At 44.0% G+C, this 17,314-nt stretch overlaps 2 protein-coding genes across 2 annotated transcripts in view; one reads left to right on the top strand and one right to left on the bottom strand.

The window, feature by feature from the left end:
- The first annotated feature begins 274 nt into the window (after positions 1-274).
- On the top strand, positions 275-15,572 carry CDR2 (cerebellar degeneration related protein 2). The gene is made up of 5 exons (XM_064725559.1): positions 275-537; positions 5,653-5,765; positions 10,327-10,475; positions 10,637-10,801; positions 11,893-15,572. The coding sequence occupies exons 1-5, from the start codon at positions 459-461 to the stop codon at positions 12,758-12,760; spliced, it is 1,374 nt and encodes a 457-aa protein (XP_064581629.1). The 5' UTR covers positions 275-458; the 3' UTR covers positions 12,761-15,572.
- POLR3E (RNA polymerase III subunit E) overlaps positions 15,088-17,314 on the bottom strand; it is a 27,689-nt gene continuing 25,462 nt past the window's right edge. Inside the window, exon 21 of the mRNA XM_064725558.1 lies at positions 15,088-15,913. Within this exon, the coding sequence (XP_064581628.1) occupies positions 15,857-15,913 (57 nt within the window). The 3' untranslated portion in view covers positions 15,088-15,856. The remainder of the gene's footprint in view (positions 15,914-17,314) is intronic.

Genomic DNA, 17,314 nt, shown 5'->3' with positions numbered 1-17,314 from the left:
CGCCGGCGACCACCGCCCCTTCCAGCGGCACCGACCCACCTCTTGTGACGGGAGGCTGCGCACCGCGGGGCGGGGCGGGGCGCGGCTGCCCCGGGCCCGCCCTCTCTTCTCTCTCATTGGCTGCTTGACATGAATTCGCCTCATGATTGGTGTAGCCTCCTTTCGATCTGTGCGGCGGGCGGCTCCCCATTGGCTGCCCGCCGGCGAGGCGAGGCGAGTGTGCTGTGTTTGAATCGCGGGAGGCGGGGGGGCGGGCGGCGGCAGCAGCTGCCACGTTGCCGCCGGCGCAGCCCGGCCAGAAGGGGGAGAGGTTCGGCAAAGTCCGGAACCGCTCGGCAATGGCCGGAGGCGGCTGCTGAGGCGGGGAGCGGCTGCCGGCTCGCTCTGCCCCGTTCGGCGCAAGGGGCATCGTGGGGTGGGCGCCGCCGGCTCAGCCGCCAGTGAGGAGAAGGGGCGCGATGCTGGCCGACAGCCTGGTGGAGGAGTTCGAAATCCGCGAGGATGAGCCCTGGTACGACCAGCAGGACCTGCAGCAAGGTGAGCCGGGGCGGCGGCGGGGGGCGTGTGAGGGAGGGTGCGGAGCGAGCCGTGGGTGTGAGGGAAGGGGCCGCGTTGAGCGGGGCGGGTGAGGCAAAGGGCTGTAGGGACCGCCGGGGTGTGTGAGGGCAGGGGCTGGGCGAGGAGGGCGGCGTGCAAGGGAAGGGGCCGCGGCGGTGCGGGGCGCCGGGCGGGGCGGCGGGAAGGGCGCTCGGGGGCCGGGGGTGGCGGGGCGGCGGCGGGCGCGTCGGTCGTGCGGGCTCGGAGCGCCGGAGCCCGAGATCCCCGCACGGCCGCGCTTCCCGCCGGCGCCGAATCGCTGTCACCGGTGAGGACTGCGGCCGTCTTTGTCTGAGGGGAGGAGGTGCGGCAGCCGAGCTGCTGGTGCCGGGTCCCTCTCCGGCCGGAGGGAGGGAAGCGGCTCTCCGGAAAGTTGCACCTTGCACGGAATATGGAGCTGCCCTGCTCGGGCTGGTGCTGGAAGCACCGGGTCGGATGCGCTATTGCGCCCTGTTGAGCTCTTTGTAAGGGCTTCCAGTCGATGAAGTTGTCGTAGCAATGCTCGATTAGTTGCAGGTCCCTTATTAGAAAGTCTTTAGGTTTTGTTTTTAAAATACCAAATAACTGCGCTACGCCTCAGATATATACATGTATAGCTTCTGTATGTCATTCCATCAGTAGGTCTTAAAACACAACATGCAAGAGGTAAATGCTGTTCATTTCACAAATGAGAAAGGAGCCGTAGGAATACAAGTATAATCGCACTGAAAATCTTTTAACAGGCATGATACGGAAAGAATGTGCCATTTCCTTAAGAGCTTAGTGCCATTTATGACTGGTATTTTCTTAAGTTACTTAGTTCTACTTTTTGTTCTTAATCCCGACTTTGTTTTGAAAGGCGAGTTCAAAGCTGTGGCTTCTGCAAACCTGCTCCAGTCTTACACGTTTTGCTTTTATGTTGAAATACATTAATTCTTGGGATTGGTGGGTGCTGCTCTACTGTAAAGCATAGAGAAAGCTAAGCAGTATTCCCACTGAGATCAGGTATCTGACCACAGAAACTCTTTTTGAGACGGGCCAGGTCTCTCTAATTGTATGCTATAAAAAATAGCTGACTGAAAGCTGTATTTAGGTACTCTTCACCCAAAATTGATGTTTTCCTGGCTCTAGGATACAAACAAATCAGTTGAAGTAAGATCCTGAAACTGCAGTATGCTGTCACAGGGAAGAGAGTGAAAAGTTTGAAGACATGATTCAGTAATGTTTTTATTATGTCAGTGTTTATGGAGTTGAAGAACCTACAAAGAGACTTCACAATGTATAACAACTGACTTCTTGATGTTTCTCTACTTTCATCTTTTAATTAAAATGAGTGAAATAATCACCAGTTGACTCTGCTGTCATCTTTTAAGAAACAGTATTCGATTCTAGAGGATTAGTGCATTTTGGGGATTTGGTTAATGTGCCCCCAACGTGTGGACACAATCTTTCTGGGCATTCTCTCTTTTTCCTAAATGGAGGCAACCAATAGCCTTGCCAAAAGGAAAAGGAGGAAAAGAAAGTGATAGGCAAGTTGAAATGTAAGGAAGAAATTCTTGACAGGAATGTTTTTTAAATGTTGTGCTGTACTTTATTTCTGGACTCGGAAGGATCCTCCTGCTGCTGCCCAGGCTAAGACACACGGGTGTGTGTGTGTAAACAGGGTAGTAAGTGCTTATCAAGGACTCGTGAAACTCTGCACAACCCAAACAATCAGTGCATGTTTAAAAACTGATCAGTATGGTTATGAGAACCTAGGTTGTAAAACATTAGAAAGCACCATGAAGCAAGCTTGAAGTCCTTGTCAGGCGGTCTTTGAGACTTTAATTTAGGGTCGGGGGTTTTGGAAAACCTTGGCAGTCTTCCTGTGTGCCAAAGATTTTTGCCTTGCCAATGGAGATGGGCTTTTCTGGCATATTGCTCATGCATAAAGTGCTCATGGAATTCCTGTAAGGTTGGGAGCAGACATCCTTCTGCAATGTTTTGCTGAAGTATGCTGACCTTTAAAGAAGAATTTTTGTGTATGGACTGCTCTTTTTCATCTTGCTGTCACTCACTTTTACAGAATAGAGGGTATTCCAAATACAGAGCAGAAATAGGAAACTAAGTAGAAAAAAAATTCATTTTACAATTAAGTAAACTTACACTAGCCTTACTTTTACCTCTTTCACAATTAGTGCCTGTTGCTGTTTAAAAGAATAGGCTAATTTTAGATTGAAAATCCTCTGAATAATTCTGTTAGGTGGGTTATGAAAAAGTAGCAGAGAAGGATTTTGGTACTGTTTTTATCTTTTTTTCGATGATGGTAATGCAGTCAGAAGAGATTGTGAAGCACTGGTAAGTGAGGGCTGTTCAGTATTACAGTATCCTTGAAGTCTTGTTTTGGAGATTTCTGATGGAGCTGTTAAACACCAGCACAGCTGATCAGATCTACTAAAACCAAGATCTTTAGATCTGCACATATGCATTTTGCATTATTAAAAACCTCTCTGCTTCCATCTTTATGGTGAAAAGGAGAAAGGCATGTCTGTCAGAATTTAGCTTTGCTTTACATAAATTTACAACAGAAAATGCAGTTTTGCTTCTAGTGTTCTACCATAACTCTCTCCAGAGGAATGTAAATTAATACTTTCCATTTTGTAGCTGGAAAACATACATGACACATTTCCCTTGTAAAATTTGCTCTTTACAGGGCTTCCAGGTACTTGACAATGTAGAAAAACGGATGCAAAAAATTTCTGAATTTTAGAAGAGATGAAATTATTTCAGTACTTGCTTCCTCCAGAGTTAAGGTTTTATTGTATGTTCCTGAGTGCTCCCACTGTATTTTCCCCCTCAGAAACAAATTACCTTAATTATAAAAGTGTTTCTGCCATAGTAACCCATTTGTGCCTCTGCCAGTCTAACAAACAGAGTGAGTGTGAAGTATGACACGAATTCCATTATTCACCTTGCACTCCAAGCACTGTGTGCTATGTGCTCTTTGATTAGTAGGTGAGGGGGCATTTAAGAATGAAGCTATAAACTCCTAAATGTACTTAAACATGAAAACAAACTTTCACTTTGGGAAGGGAAATGATAGTAATTCCATTATGCATTATGTCTTTAACATAATCCTAAATCCACTCTAAAGCTCTTTTTCTACTCTATTAAAATAAAAGAATAGACTATTTAGTCTTTGCTTTGAATGATGCTAGTATTGTTTTAAAGATGGTGGCTCCTAGTGAAGATTGTGCAGTACAAGAACTTGTGAAGCAGGGCTCCATTTTCTATAGGATAATGAATTCATTGAATTTGAAGACTACAGTATTCTGTAATGAGGTAGAACAAACAGCTTGGTGTTTGACTGGGAGTTATTCTGGCCATGGTAAACAATGTGCAATCTGTTTACCAAATGGGAAAAATTTAAGCAGGATGCCTTAAGGTTTCCTTATCCAAATACTTTAAATCCTGCTTTGTAGTGAGTAATGCTACAGTGAAAAAGTGATGTGAGGATAAACTCCTAAGTACAGACTAATATGCCTTGTGATTGTACATCTTTTAAAACTGAAGAACTCCCATGCAGTGAAATTTCTTTTAAATAATTTTATGGCATTTAAGCTCAGAATCTGACCTTAAGGTAGGAAACAATGCATTGTGCCTGTAAAGAATGAGTAAAGAATAGCACAGCTGTTGTTTTGCCAGAATTGGACTTCTACAACTTCACAGACAAATGTTTGTACTGACTTGTCCTTGTAAGTCTGGATTTGGGCTTTGGCAAATGTGTGGAGATGGAGAAATCCTTTTGGACAGGCTGCCAGCTGAAGGTTAGCACAAAACAATCTTGGAGCAGTATTGGATGTGTTACAGTTCCCAGCTGATAAGATAACTGAGGGAGCAGGAAAGAGGGAGCATAAATGTTAAAAAAGGGCATTGCAATCAAATGCAAATGGAATTAATGTGTTTGCTTCTCTGGCTGTAACCACTGATGATGCAATACATGTCTCCTGTTTATTCATTTAAGGCTTCTTGATGTGACTCAAAGTTTTTCTGGACTTTTCTTCTCTTTCTGATTAATGATACAAGTTCTGTGTGAGAACTAACTAGGTGGTATTGCATGCATGCAGGTCATGGGTCATGTGATGGGAAGGAGGTGGAAAATAAGATATTTCTAGAAATCTCTTGGATCCTTGACATGTAGTACCCTCCACAGAGTAACTGCAATTTTAGCATTAATGCCAAGATTTATTTCTTTGTCACATTATGTTAGCTTTTAAATTACACTTGTCTTTCAACATAATAATACAGAATATCGAGCATTTTGATGCTGTTGAGCAAATATCAAACTTCCCTCTAGAACAGAGCTGAGTGTTCAGATGACTTATTTCTTAATTTGCAACAGCTACAGTCACTGCACCCTGGAGGTGATTGAAGATGACTGAAGTGAAATTGAGATTAAATGCCTGAGAACAAATGACATTTAAAGTGATGTTTTGAAACACATGAAACAGTTCTTGTCACCTGAGTTTATGAGCTTGAAAAGCAGAATAGCTGCAAGTGTCCATCAATTTTATGTCATTTGATAATATTGTTTCACCATGAAAAGCATCTGAACCCTTCATTTAGCACTGTGATCCTGAGTGAGCTGAGCTCTGGTGGAGGGGTAACGGGGAGGAGCAGCCAAGTCAGTGCAGAGTCCGTCAGCTTTGGCCTGGGCTGGGCTGGTGAGCAGGCACAGCTCTGCCGGGCTCCTTGCTCTGAGCGCTGGGGAGAGGGTGAGGGCCCGGAGCCCTCGGGCAGAGCTGGTGCAGCCTGGGCACAGACTGGGAGGGGAACATGGCTGGGTGTGTCTGAAGGGCCACGGGGAACTGAGCAACCCTCATGACATAAAAGTGTCCCTGGGCCTCAGGGCTGACAGAGCTTAAACCTGAGGAGAGCATCACTAATGCAGGTCTAACTTGGTGTTGGATACTGGAGATAACTCACAGCAGTTGTAACAGCAATGAGAAAATACCTCAAGTGTTTGATAGCAGGCTTCACAATTAGATTACATCCTTGTTTCTCTCACTCACATGCAAACATGATTTCTTTGTTTAGATCTTCACCTTGCTGCTGAGCTTGGCAAGACACTACTGGACCGTAACACTGAACTAGAAGAATCCTTACAGCAAATGTATGCAACAAATCAAGAGCAACTGCAGGAGATAGAGGTAAAATATCTAAAGGCTCCTTGTGTGAAAACATCTAGAGCTGCATCATACAGTGTAGAAGTTAAGCTCTGACTTTCTTGAGATCTAATGGAAAATACTGAACAATCTTTCACCACTTCTGCTATTTTGAGAATTTGAGAATTAGCATAGGTGGCTCATACTTAGAACTGTTTCTGTGATTACCAGAAGCTTTGTGCCACTAAACGTTGGATTTGGTTTAATGACAAATGACTGGTATTTTTTAGTTTTGTACAGAGAAGATACTTCAGTTATTTTTATTGCTAAACTTTTCTGATCTTTCCAGGTAAAATAACATTAAATTATATGATGATAAAGACATTAATAATTTAAACTGTTACGTGAGAATTAATGTTTGCAGCATTGAAATTTAAATGCTAAGTGCAGAAGTGAGATTTAAGTAAAATCTGAAGATAATTACTTCCAATAAACTGATCTGTAATAAAGGGAGCTAAAGTCTATTTCAATGTAAAAGAAACCTTGTAATGACAAAAAAAAAAAATCCCAGAAAAAAAACCCCATTTAAGTAGTATCTAAATATAGGATATAGTGGATAGATTGCTCCATATTTTCCAGGGAAAAAACCCAAAAACATAACCATCCTTTCAAAACCAGTCATCTTTAGGTAACAGAGTGAAAAAACCTGGCTATTTTTGGCAATTTCTCTTTTTTTAATACTGCCTGTGTTCTTGCAGACCTAGCATTTGTCAGCATAATGAGATTTTTTTTCAGCTATTAGAGGGCAATGCATGGTCTCTAATAATTAAATTATTAAATATTCAGGACTTTGCTGACTGACAACATATTGAAAATGTAGTCAGCATTTCCATTTGGTTCTGGTGTGAATCACAGGGAACAGGCTTTGACTGGTATGTACCAGATTTTTATAAATCTGAGTTCCTTTGTGCTGCAGTACTGCAATTAGAGATGTGCATTTTGTACAGCTGCAATTTCAGACTGAAAATGCTCACTATTGTACTGGCAACAGGTAACTGAAAGAATCCTGACCTTAATAATTACAGAATTATTGGTGTCTTTAAAGTAATCAACACAAATGCAGCATTTTTAGTAAGTGAGGAGGAATTTGTGAGTGCAGGTTTGATTTGTGGGTGTGTTTTTAGAGGTTACTTTTGTTTTGTACCTCATCTGTTGGCTCTTTCTTCTGTTATGTGCTGACTGTAATCTTTGTTACCCTGTTCATTCTGAGATACACTGGTTGGAATGGCTGATGTTTATATTACTGCCACAGCATTAGAGGATGTATTTACTTCTGCAGAGACTGAAATACCTCATTGCCATGAATAGCTTTTATAAAAAGATCAGTTCTTAAGGTGTCGAGAAGACAAACACTTCCAAGGTGCTGTACAAATACTGTACACCAGGTACTTGTATGAACAGCCATGTTTAAGGAAGTGTTTAGCAGAGTTACACCATACCTTTGAAATAACACACCAGAACTTTGTGACAGACAACTAACCTGGCTGATGGAGTGTAGCTGCTTAATGAGCAGCATTTTAACACTGTCTGGAAATGTGGAAAATACATTATTGCTTGGCTACACTGATTTACAGAAACAGTGCAGTGCTGTTCAGAATGCAGTGTCCTATTGGTTCAAGCCAGTTTACTTGTTTAGCTGTTGTGGTGGTTCAGTGTTTGCAGAGGACATGAGAGAGCTGCAGCTCCAGAAGTGTCACCAGAGTCCTTGCAGCAGTGATCTACAGCTGCTGTCTGCAGGGCCAAGTACACTGCAGTCACAAACTCAGACACAACACAAGATTAATTTTTTTCTCTCAATGTCTTGCTCTACCAAGACTTTGGCAATGCTACTCTTTGAAGGCTTCATCTGATACCTCTTCAATCTCTTTCCTCCTCTCCCTCAAGGAGAGTAGCTGTGTGTTGGATGGTCCTATTAGCTCCCTGCAAGAGGAGAGGGAGAGTGGGAGAACACTTTTTGTGATTCTTCTGGTATATAAATAGTGCCTGCACCTTTTCTTTGCCCAGCTTGGTGCACCAAAGGCTGGTTTTTTATCTGCTGTAGTAACATGCTGCCTTCCCAGTCCTATCTCCTGTCTCAGTCTTTTCTCTTTCCCCAGTGCCATTTTAAAGTGTAATAGCAGCACCAAGAAGTTTCTCTTGCACCTGGATTTCTGGCAGGAAAGGGAGAATGAACCCCTTGCTCAAATATCCAGAGAGACCCTCCAGTTGAGGAACTGAATATATTGGCTTACTGGCACAAGGAATTGTTACAGGAATTCACTGAAACAAATGGGAATAAAGTTTGCAATGCACACAGTAATGTGTAAAAATATGCAAGGTATAAAGCAGTTCAGTCTATTATTTTCATACCAACATTTCTGGCTCTTGTGGGATCACAGGATACATGTCTAAATGGCATATTCAGTTTCCATGCTTGATTTTTCCCAATTTTCAAGGGCTTGTCTCTGTAACCTACCTGTGATCATTCAGCTGTTCCTGTAGCTACAGCACTGAATTTCTGTACTACCTTTTTTAGTGCAGTATATCCATGTAAATCTTTGGGACTCTCCCTATTAATTTGGATCTTATGGGTAGCAAAGTCTAGAGCTGGCTGAGAAATCATTCTGAAATACAGCATTGCCTTTACTGGAAGAGAAGGGTCAAAGGCTGTGGTCTGCTTAAGATTACATCTCATCTATTAAATACTAACACATTGAACATTTTACAGCTTTGGATCATTATATCTGACCTTTGTGCTGACACGTGTGCCACTAACTAATCACTGTAGATGTAATAAAGGCTGCATGGAAACAGCAGCTTCATTCCTGCCTGAATCTGTTCTCAGCACTCAGACCTTGGAAATCCTGACACTCTCCAGTTTTCATGTGCTAGAATGAAAGGTGCTGCTTCATGTTAGGTGCTCCATTGTAGGAGACATAGATTAAACATGAACTTCTGAAGTATTTATGACATTAAACATGAACTTCTGAAGTATTTATGACATTAAACATGAACTTCTGAAGTATTTATGACACCATCTTTGGTGGTCTGGTTGTACCAGGCCAACTGGACACCAGCCCTGAAGATGCTGGAGATGGAAGGTGGAGGAAGTTGTGCTTCCCCCCTTCCATTCATCTCAAAGGTCTGCAAAAGCCCATTGTAAAAAGTACCAGCATCTCTTCAGGCACCAAACCTTGGCTCCTGTGCTTAACCACTCCTGTATTGCAGAAGAAAGTCTGAGGATCTCCAGCTCCTTCCTTCAGCTGTAACCAATAGGGAAAGTTAATCTGAAATGGGTCACATTGAGATTCTACTGCTAATCTACCTTCTATTTCTGTGTAAATCCTCTGTCATGTGTGCACAGGCTACAAAAGGATCTAGCCAACAGCTATCATGTTGATCTTCTGGAAGTCTGTATGGAGCAGTTACTAGTCCTAGATTAACTTATTATCTGTTCTTAAATTGCCTAAAATGTAAACCCAACAATCTTCTAATGAGGTAAAAGGTTAAGTAGAATATTAGAAGTTTTGAGTATGTAACAGGCCTATGTAAAGAGAAGTAATTCTGCCTAGGAGTTTGCTGGATGTTCCTGCTCGAAGCTTAGTTTTAAGAAGGTAACATGTAGTAATACAGAATATATTGTAAAATCCAAATTCTATATAAGAACAAAATATTTCACATTTAGGGGGTTAGACTCAAACAGAAAAGCACTGTCTCATGTAAATGCTCATGTCCTGGGTGGGAGAATATAAGACACTTTTTTAAAGAGCTTTAGGTGATGGTGAACTGCTTAGACTAAGAATTCCAAGCTTTCTGACGTTATTCAGGAAACTAAACAGTGTTTGTAGTTAATTGTAAAACCCAAGAGGATTACATTGAGAATATTTTATGTGAGGCTTTATTTTTTAAAAACGGCCATGAGACCTTTGTTTGGGTATCACAGTAACTGGAATAGTTCCTTGTGAGTAATTAAAGATTGGAATTCAATAAGTTATACTGCCTAACACATACTAGCCACATACTGTCTTAAGAGTCACCACAACCTAAATTCTGCTATGCTGAACATAATGCTGCTTCAGACTGGAATAACTTGGGTCAGCTGAAAATATGTTTAATTATGGATGGTGCTACCCAATACTTCAGTTTTAATGTTGAGAAGATTGTTGGGTCATTGCAGATAAGAAATTTCTGTTGGAGCAGACTGCAACCTTTAGCACACAGGGGACAGGTAAGGGCTGTGTTGGAGCCTGAAGGCTCTGTCAGTGCTGACTGCAGCCCAGCCCCATGCAGAAGGCTTGGGCACAGATACAGACAGCTGGCACCTTCCACAGCTGCCCCATCCACCCCACTCCTGCAGGGAAGGGCTGCTCCATCAGCCTGGGGTGGCCTCCATGACAAAGGCAAGCTGCCTGGGTACTGATAGTGTCTCCTCAGCTTACCAAAGCAAACACAGGAATTCACATTTGGAAAACTCAGGAGTTTCTCTCTGAATGTGAGCAGAAATGCAGCACAGGAGCTGTGCCTTGTGTTTCAAGAGCAAACAGTAACAGCAGAACTGTTCTTGCAGTACCTCACAAAGCAAGTGGAGCTCCTGCGGCAGATGAATGACCAGCATGCCAAAGTCTATGAACAGCTGGATGTGACAGCAAGAGAACTGGAAGACACTAATCAAAAACTGGTTGCAGAGAGTAGAGCTTCACAACAAAAGATAATAAGGTAACAGATTTTTAGAGATTCCCTCCCCCCAGCTGTTAATATCAGTAGGAGCAGTCCAGGTGTATTTGTGCAGTTACTGGGTGTCTGTCTGTGCCTAGTGGTGTTCTACAATACTGGCAAATTGAAAGGTTAGTTTTATTTAAAACCTTTTCACCTTTTAGCTTGACAGAGACTATTGAAAGTCTGCAAACACACATAGATGACCTGCAGCGACAAGTGGAAGAGCTGAAGAAGCCCGGGCGAGGCCGGATGAGCCAGGAGAGATCTGAGCAGCCCAGGTCAATGCACAGCTTCTCATGCTTGAAGGAGCTCTACGACCTCCGCCAGTAAGACTTTCTACCTTACAGAGCAAAGAACACTTAACTATTTTAAGCAAAACTTTAAAACCTAAGACACAAGCTGGAGAAAAAATTCCTTGATGTTCACAACTAGCAAAGCATCTCTGCTGTATGGTACTGTCATTACTTCTGGCCTGCTTCTAGACCACACCAGTGCTGCTGCTCCACTTTGTCCCCAGAGCCAGCCATGTCAAATGCTGGCCTAGAAAGCTTACAACAATTTGCCCCCCAGTATTTCCAGTCAGATAAAAGCAAACACACAGATAATCTGAAAAACAAACTCACTAAATGCAAAATATTTCTTGTAACTTACTCTTTTCTTGGACGTCTGTGGATATTTCCTTAGCTTTTTCCAGCTGAAGCTGGGGAAGAGGACACCTAAACTGCAAAAATGGTGCTTGGGGCTGCTGGGCTGCCTTTTAAATGTGGAGCCATTTGACCCAGCTGAACTGCATTAATGGGGCCATCGGGACAATCACCTGGTGAAAGCTCAGACTAACTGCAAGCCTAGAGGGCAATTTTGTAAAGAAGGCACCTCCACAGACAGAACAGGCTCTTGTGTCTACATGGGGGTACTCTAGAATAAATCATAAATCCAAAAAGAAATTATTTTTGACAATTCAGAAGATAACTGAATCCTTCAAGCTGCCAGAGGCTTGTGAAAATACCAGCCTCCAGCATTGTCAATTATGAAGCATGTTTATATATCAATAATGACAAAAGTTATGAGAGTGGAGTGCTGTAGAAAAAAATAGTGTCAGAAAGTACTCTGTGGTAAAGGGAGGCAATGTGTATTCAAACTTAAATTATAATATAAACTTACATTATTCAGTCAGCTTGTCTGTAACATGAAACTGTTAACAAGCTGCCACTCTGCCTAAGCTGTGATCTTGGTTTGATGGCATGTAAGTCCTTACAAACCCTGCTCTGATAACTAAATTGACTGATTGGTTACTGCAATGGCCCCTGTTGTGTGTTAGCACACAGTTTAAATATGCCATTAGTTACCCAGGACAGGAAAGCTTTAGGTGTGGTCAGCTGTACTTCCTATCTCTGATAATCCTTATTTTGTTCTGCAGGTATTTCGTTTACGATCACGTCTTTGCAGAGAAGATTACTTCGATGGACAGTCAGCTAAGTCCTCTAGAAGAAGAGAATGAGAAGTTGAAGAAGGCAGTGACAGTTCTGCAAGCCCAGCTGAGTGCAGAGAAGGAGAAGAGGGTGACCATGGAGGAGGAGTACAGTCTGATGGTGAAAGAGAACTGTGAGCTGGAGCGGAGGCTGGGCGACACAGACCTGTATCGGGCTCGGGCGGAGGAGCTGGAGGCAGAAGTAGCTGAGATGCGACAGATCCTTCAGGCTGAAAACAGCCTCCATAATGCAGAGAAATTGGTGCCAGAATCCTTTTTCATTTCATTCAAGGAATCTCTGGACAGGGAGCTTGGTCAGAGCCTGGCAGATGATGGACTTGTGACAGTATCGGAGCTTGAGAAGAAGGCACTGAAACGGAGCTGCAGCGAGAGCCTGCTGAGCAGCGCGGCCGGGGCAGACATCCTCAGGGGCCACGAGGAAACCTGCATCCGGAGAGCCGAAGCTGTGAAGCAGCGAGGGATCTCTGTACTCAATGAAGTTGATGCTCAGTACAATGCTCTGAAAGTGAAGTATGAGGAACTTTTGAAGAAGTGTCAAGTGGATGAAGATTCTTTGAAACACAAGGCTGTACAAACACTGAAGCAGTATTCCAAAGACCTAAACGTGGGGAACACCCAGTATGATCTTTCAGCTAGCAATCAAGAATTCACAATTGCTGAGCTAAGTGACTCTTCCACAAATGCTCCCCCTGAATACAAAGCACTATTCAAGGAGATTTTTAGCTGTATCAGAAAAACAAAAGAAGAAATAGATGAACACAGAGCAAAGTACAAGACTCTCTCCTCTCAGCCGTAACCTTATCTGTTAGTCAAGAAAACACTTCATATGAATGTCAGAAGACCCCTTAAACTGATGTGTTTCTTAAGCACTCAAAATGAATGTTTTGGATAGGCTGGTGGCCCTGTAGTTAACAAGCTAGTTAGTTATCAGCTAGATTCCCTGTTCCTGTGTAGCAGTAGATTTAATGTTTAGCACTGTCACACAAACCGGTGGTTGGAAAGCAAACAAACATCACAGCTTTATGCTACACTACTACTTCATATTACACTTCAGCTCTGGCCAGAGCAGTGACTGGCACTTGTTTCCTTAGTCCACTTCAGAAATAACAGAGCTAAGAACTCTGAATCTCTCACAAGAACCAGACTCAAGCTCTCCTTTGGTTCACAGGGATGGTCTAGCCCTGTGACTACACTGATGGAGAAAATGAACAAAAGCAAAGCCCCGACCAGTGCCAGGGGCAGCAACTCCTCAGCTCCAGGAGGGGAGCAGTCCAGCTGATCTTGCTTTGGCAGGGTGGTGGAAAGCTGTGCTTGCTTTAAGCTAATACCATGTTTTCACAATCACTAAGTTCTCCCCCAGATTAGTATAAATGTCTTTCTACCAAGAAAGGATTTGATGTAAAGTTTGTGTGGCTTTTTAGATACGGTTTCCTTTGTAGGGCACTTTGTCTTCAGGCAAGATACTGTGAATTGACTCTATGTGTTACTTGGGACCTACGGTTCTCTGGTGGAATGTCTGCAAAGTTCATTTTTATGTGTATTTGGTGAGTTAGAGAGTTGTTATTTAGCTATTTAACTTTAGAAGTAGCATTGACATAGTGGAGTAGTTTTTAATGTTGCATACCACAAACTCTAAGTGCTTGAGGAGACAGGCCAGGTAAAACCTTACATTGTTTTGTCTCTTGCTTCCAGTGTTGGCCTCTCTTAATCTATTCCATGCTGCCTGGGGGCTGCCAGCACAAATCCTGCTGAAAATGGGACCATACTCTTGTTCTCCCTCTCCTTTTCCATTCCCTAATAGTAATTGATACAATAATTTCTGAAAAACAATGAACATGGAGAAGGTTGTTCTTCAGAACAGAGAGAAATTAGGATGAAGGAAGAAAGGCACAATGAAAGGTGACATCCTTCTCCTTGTAAAGGGTCTCATAGCTTAATGTGGCCAGCAGTTTTTGGGAAGCAGCTTCCTGCTGACTTGCTGCAAGGTACCAAAGCCTTGACCCAGAATGTTGACAGTTTCTCACCTTTAGTCCAGCTGCTGCTGCAGCTCTGCTGCCTTACACTGTTCTCTGTTCTGCTCATCCTTCAGGTGCAGTATTAACACTTCATGTTGTGGGAGTTTCTCTAAAACATGTATTGCAGTCTGAAAATTATTTAAAAATGGGAATCTGAATCTTCTGAATATTTTTCTAAGCAAATAAATAATCCAGTCAAGCTGCATGTGTAAGTAGTAATTATATCCATCTGTGCCAATCAGGAAACTGAACTTGGTTCAGCTGGCACCTGCATTATCTAGTCCTGCCATCTTTCCTACAGAACTCAGATAAGAGTTCCCACAAAATTTGTATTTTAGAAGTTATGCTACATGGAAAAGAACAGACCTGTCTAGGACAGAAATCCAGATAGAAGTAAGTAGTTTTTCCTCATTGTTGTGGTTTTTGTCAGTGCTGTTCAAAAAACAAGCCAAGGGTGGGGAAAGCAGGAAAGCAGAAAAGCTGTTGTGCTGTCACTGAGTCCCTGCCACCTACACCCATCTCACCCCAGTTCAGAGACTGGAAAGCAGCACCCTGAGAGAGACACAAAGTGATTCCCTGCCAGTTTTCCTCACCACTGCAGGGATGGGCAAACCACACCTGCTGGGCAGCAGCAGTTCCAGTGTGAGCAGTGTGCAAGGGTGAGAGTGTGCCTGAGTGTGCCTGTGGAATGCTGTAAGTATGGGGACAATATTCTTAGCCAATCTTATCTGGATTAACTATTTTAATCTTCTTATTTTGGTCAACAACTCAACTCAGCCTTTTCTGAGCATAAGTCGATGAAATCAATGGAATCCCCTTTAGCCTCTCTGTGCTGGGAGCTGCAGCAGAGAGCAGGAGCAGCAGTGCCCGCAGCAGTGCCCAGGCTGTGCTGTGCCCACAGCAGATCCTCCTGCTGCCACTGCAGGTGAGGCCAGGTCAGGATGAGCCACCAGAGCTGGGCGGCTCATCCTGACCTGGGTCCCCAGGGAGCTCAGGGACTGCACTCACTTGGCTCTCTGCCTCCATCCTTCCTCCCCAAGCCTTCAGGATGTAAAAGGAGCAGGTGCAGCTTCTATTTCTTCTTGGACAAATACAAGGCGGGGTAGAATTGACCTTTGAGATAAAATTTTATTTAAAAATTACACAAAATAGAGGTTTTACATGGTTGCTGTGTGGTAACTACAGCTGGATGCCTTCCAGAGGGTGCCCTCAGTTACTTACCTTGCTCTGTCACATACAGTAATGCACAAGGTCCCTCAAACCATCCCCACACCAGCAGAAGAAATCCAGTAGCTGTTCCCCATGTCTCAGATGTAGGTGCTTCTCCAGATAACTCATTTCACAGACAACAGGTGAGAACAATGGTTATGTAGTACAGAGTTCACAGACAGTGATTTTGTTCCCCCCTCCCAGGCCTGACATTCCCATGAACACGACTACCTGCTCTCTATGAAGAGGGCTGCAAGGGCTATGACAATGCTCACACTAAAGTATGAGCATCCAGGGATTTAACAAAAACTGGGATGTTTGTAAACAAATTTAATTTATTGGCATTACTTACAAAATAAAGTTTTAGACCATGATTTTCCATCATGTCTGTGTCACTATATGGTTTTATTTTGTCATAACGAAACAGAAGGAGAATTGCAATACATTAGAAATCCCAGATTAATCAAGCTGCAGCCAGGGTCCCACGGTGCCTTCGGGCGGCTCTGCGCCTCGAGGCCATGCAAACTGTGAGTCTGGGCTGGCAGGGGCTGCCCCCGCCCCAGGGCAGCTCAGCTCCCGCCCTGGCTGCCGAGCCGCGGCTGCTGCGCCTGTGCCGCCCGCTGGGGCTCCTCCCGCGGCCCCGAGGCCACCGACACCTGTGCCCGCTGTCAGGACTGCACCGTCCCCTTTAGATACCACATCCCTCCGTAGCTCACGCAGCAGTCCTGGGGAGAGGGAAAGGAAAGGAAGGCTCTGTTAGGCTGCTCGGCCGTGGGAGGCACCACCCTGGAGGTGTGTGAGGGGTGTGTGCGTGGGGCTGGCTGATGGCTCCTGGTCACTGTGCTGCTGCTGCATCGATGCTTGCACTGCATGGGCTCAAAGGTCTCTTCCAACCTTGAAGCCTCTATGATTCTAAAGTCCATAAAGCCTTGGGAATGACTGGCTGGCTCTGGGACAATAATCATGATCAGTGACAAGCCCTTCTGCAGGGCACAGAGAGAGTGTGACCCCAGGGCACAGGGTGTCCCCATCCCAAAGGACAGAGCCACAGCGGGACAGATGATGCCCAGGCAGTGAGGAACAGCAGAGGCTCCTGGGGGAGAACCTGGGGCTCATGGGAAGCAGCTGAGGGAGGGAAGGATGTGTGAGGGCTGGAGGAGCAGGGCAGTGAGGGGAAAGAGGGGAAAGAGGCTGAGAGGAGCAGCAGGACAGAGCAGGAGAGTGAGGGCAGTCACTGGATATGAAGCTTTTTAAGAAACCCTTTCTATGATAATGAAGTGTCAAACCTCAGCCCTGCTGTGACCACGCGTGTGCCTCAGCAAAGCAGCACAGGAATTGGGCTGTCCTGGGGCTCATTTCCTTGTTTCTATTAGGTGAGCACAAAGTCCCTGGAGTTCTGAACTAACAGCTTCCCTTTCTTTTGCTCCAACCTTCCTCTTAGGTAATTCAATGCAGGCTCAAGTACTACTCCAGAACTGAGGCTGTGGAGCTTAAATGTATCTTTGTTTCTGAAGTCTTGGGGCTCATCCTTAACAAAAACAGCAGAGGTTAGAAAGAGGGTTTGCAAAATCTATAAATGCAAAAAATACAAACCCTGTCAGTCTGTTCCTCTGTGTATAAAAATGAGCACAGGCAGGTGGGGAAATAGGAGTCAACAAAACCAATTTCACTTCAAGTGGAATCCAATCTCTTGTGGCTTAAAGAAGCCAGAGAATCTTCCCATTTCATTAAATCATACTTCTAAGTTTTATTTCAGAAACAAAGGTAATTTCCCTTAGTCCTGTGACAAATGTATTCAAGGCAATAAAGCCTGCCACAACACAAGGCTGGTCACCCACTGACTTACATAAAAACAGTGCCTGAAGACTTAGGGGAAAGTATTTTTTCTAGAAATAGGTTATCTGTAGCAACAGCATCATGAAAAACTAATGCCAGTACATTGTCTAGATGTTCCAGGAGGGCTGATACTTGAGCTCATGCAGTCACTGACAAATCCCCCAGCACAGGGAGCCAAAGGAAATATTGTCTAGCAGGCAGAAATGTCTGAGCTTATTTCACTGCTAAGACGATCAGGTTCTTTCAAGCAAGACCAGTTTGTTTATTATCACAGCAACAGATCTGTAGTT

The sequence above is a fragment of the Zonotrichia leucophrys genome, chromosome 14 (assembly GCF_028769735.1).
Source record: "Zonotrichia leucophrys gambelii isolate GWCS_2022_RI chromosome 14, RI_Zleu_2.0, whole genome shotgun sequence".
In the NCBI taxonomy this organism is placed as follows: Eukaryota; Metazoa; Chordata; class Aves; order Passeriformes; family Passerellidae; genus Zonotrichia; species Zonotrichia leucophrys.
Note: the sequence above shows the minus strand (reverse complement) of the source record. Positions and strands in the feature narration are given on the sequence as shown.

Coding starts and splice junctions, on each gene's coding strand:
- CDR2 (XM_064725559.1), top strand. CDS start 459: ATGCTGGCCGACAGCCTGGTGGAGGAGTTCGAAATCCGCGAGGATGAG. Junction 10,476..10,636: donor TCACAACAAAAGATAATAAG/GTAACAGATTTT, acceptor TTCACCTTTTAG/CTTGACAGAGACTATTGAAA. Junction 10,802..11,892: donor GAGCTCTACGACCTCCGCCA/GTAAGACTTTCT, acceptor TTTGTTCTGCAG/GTATTTCGTTTACGATCACG.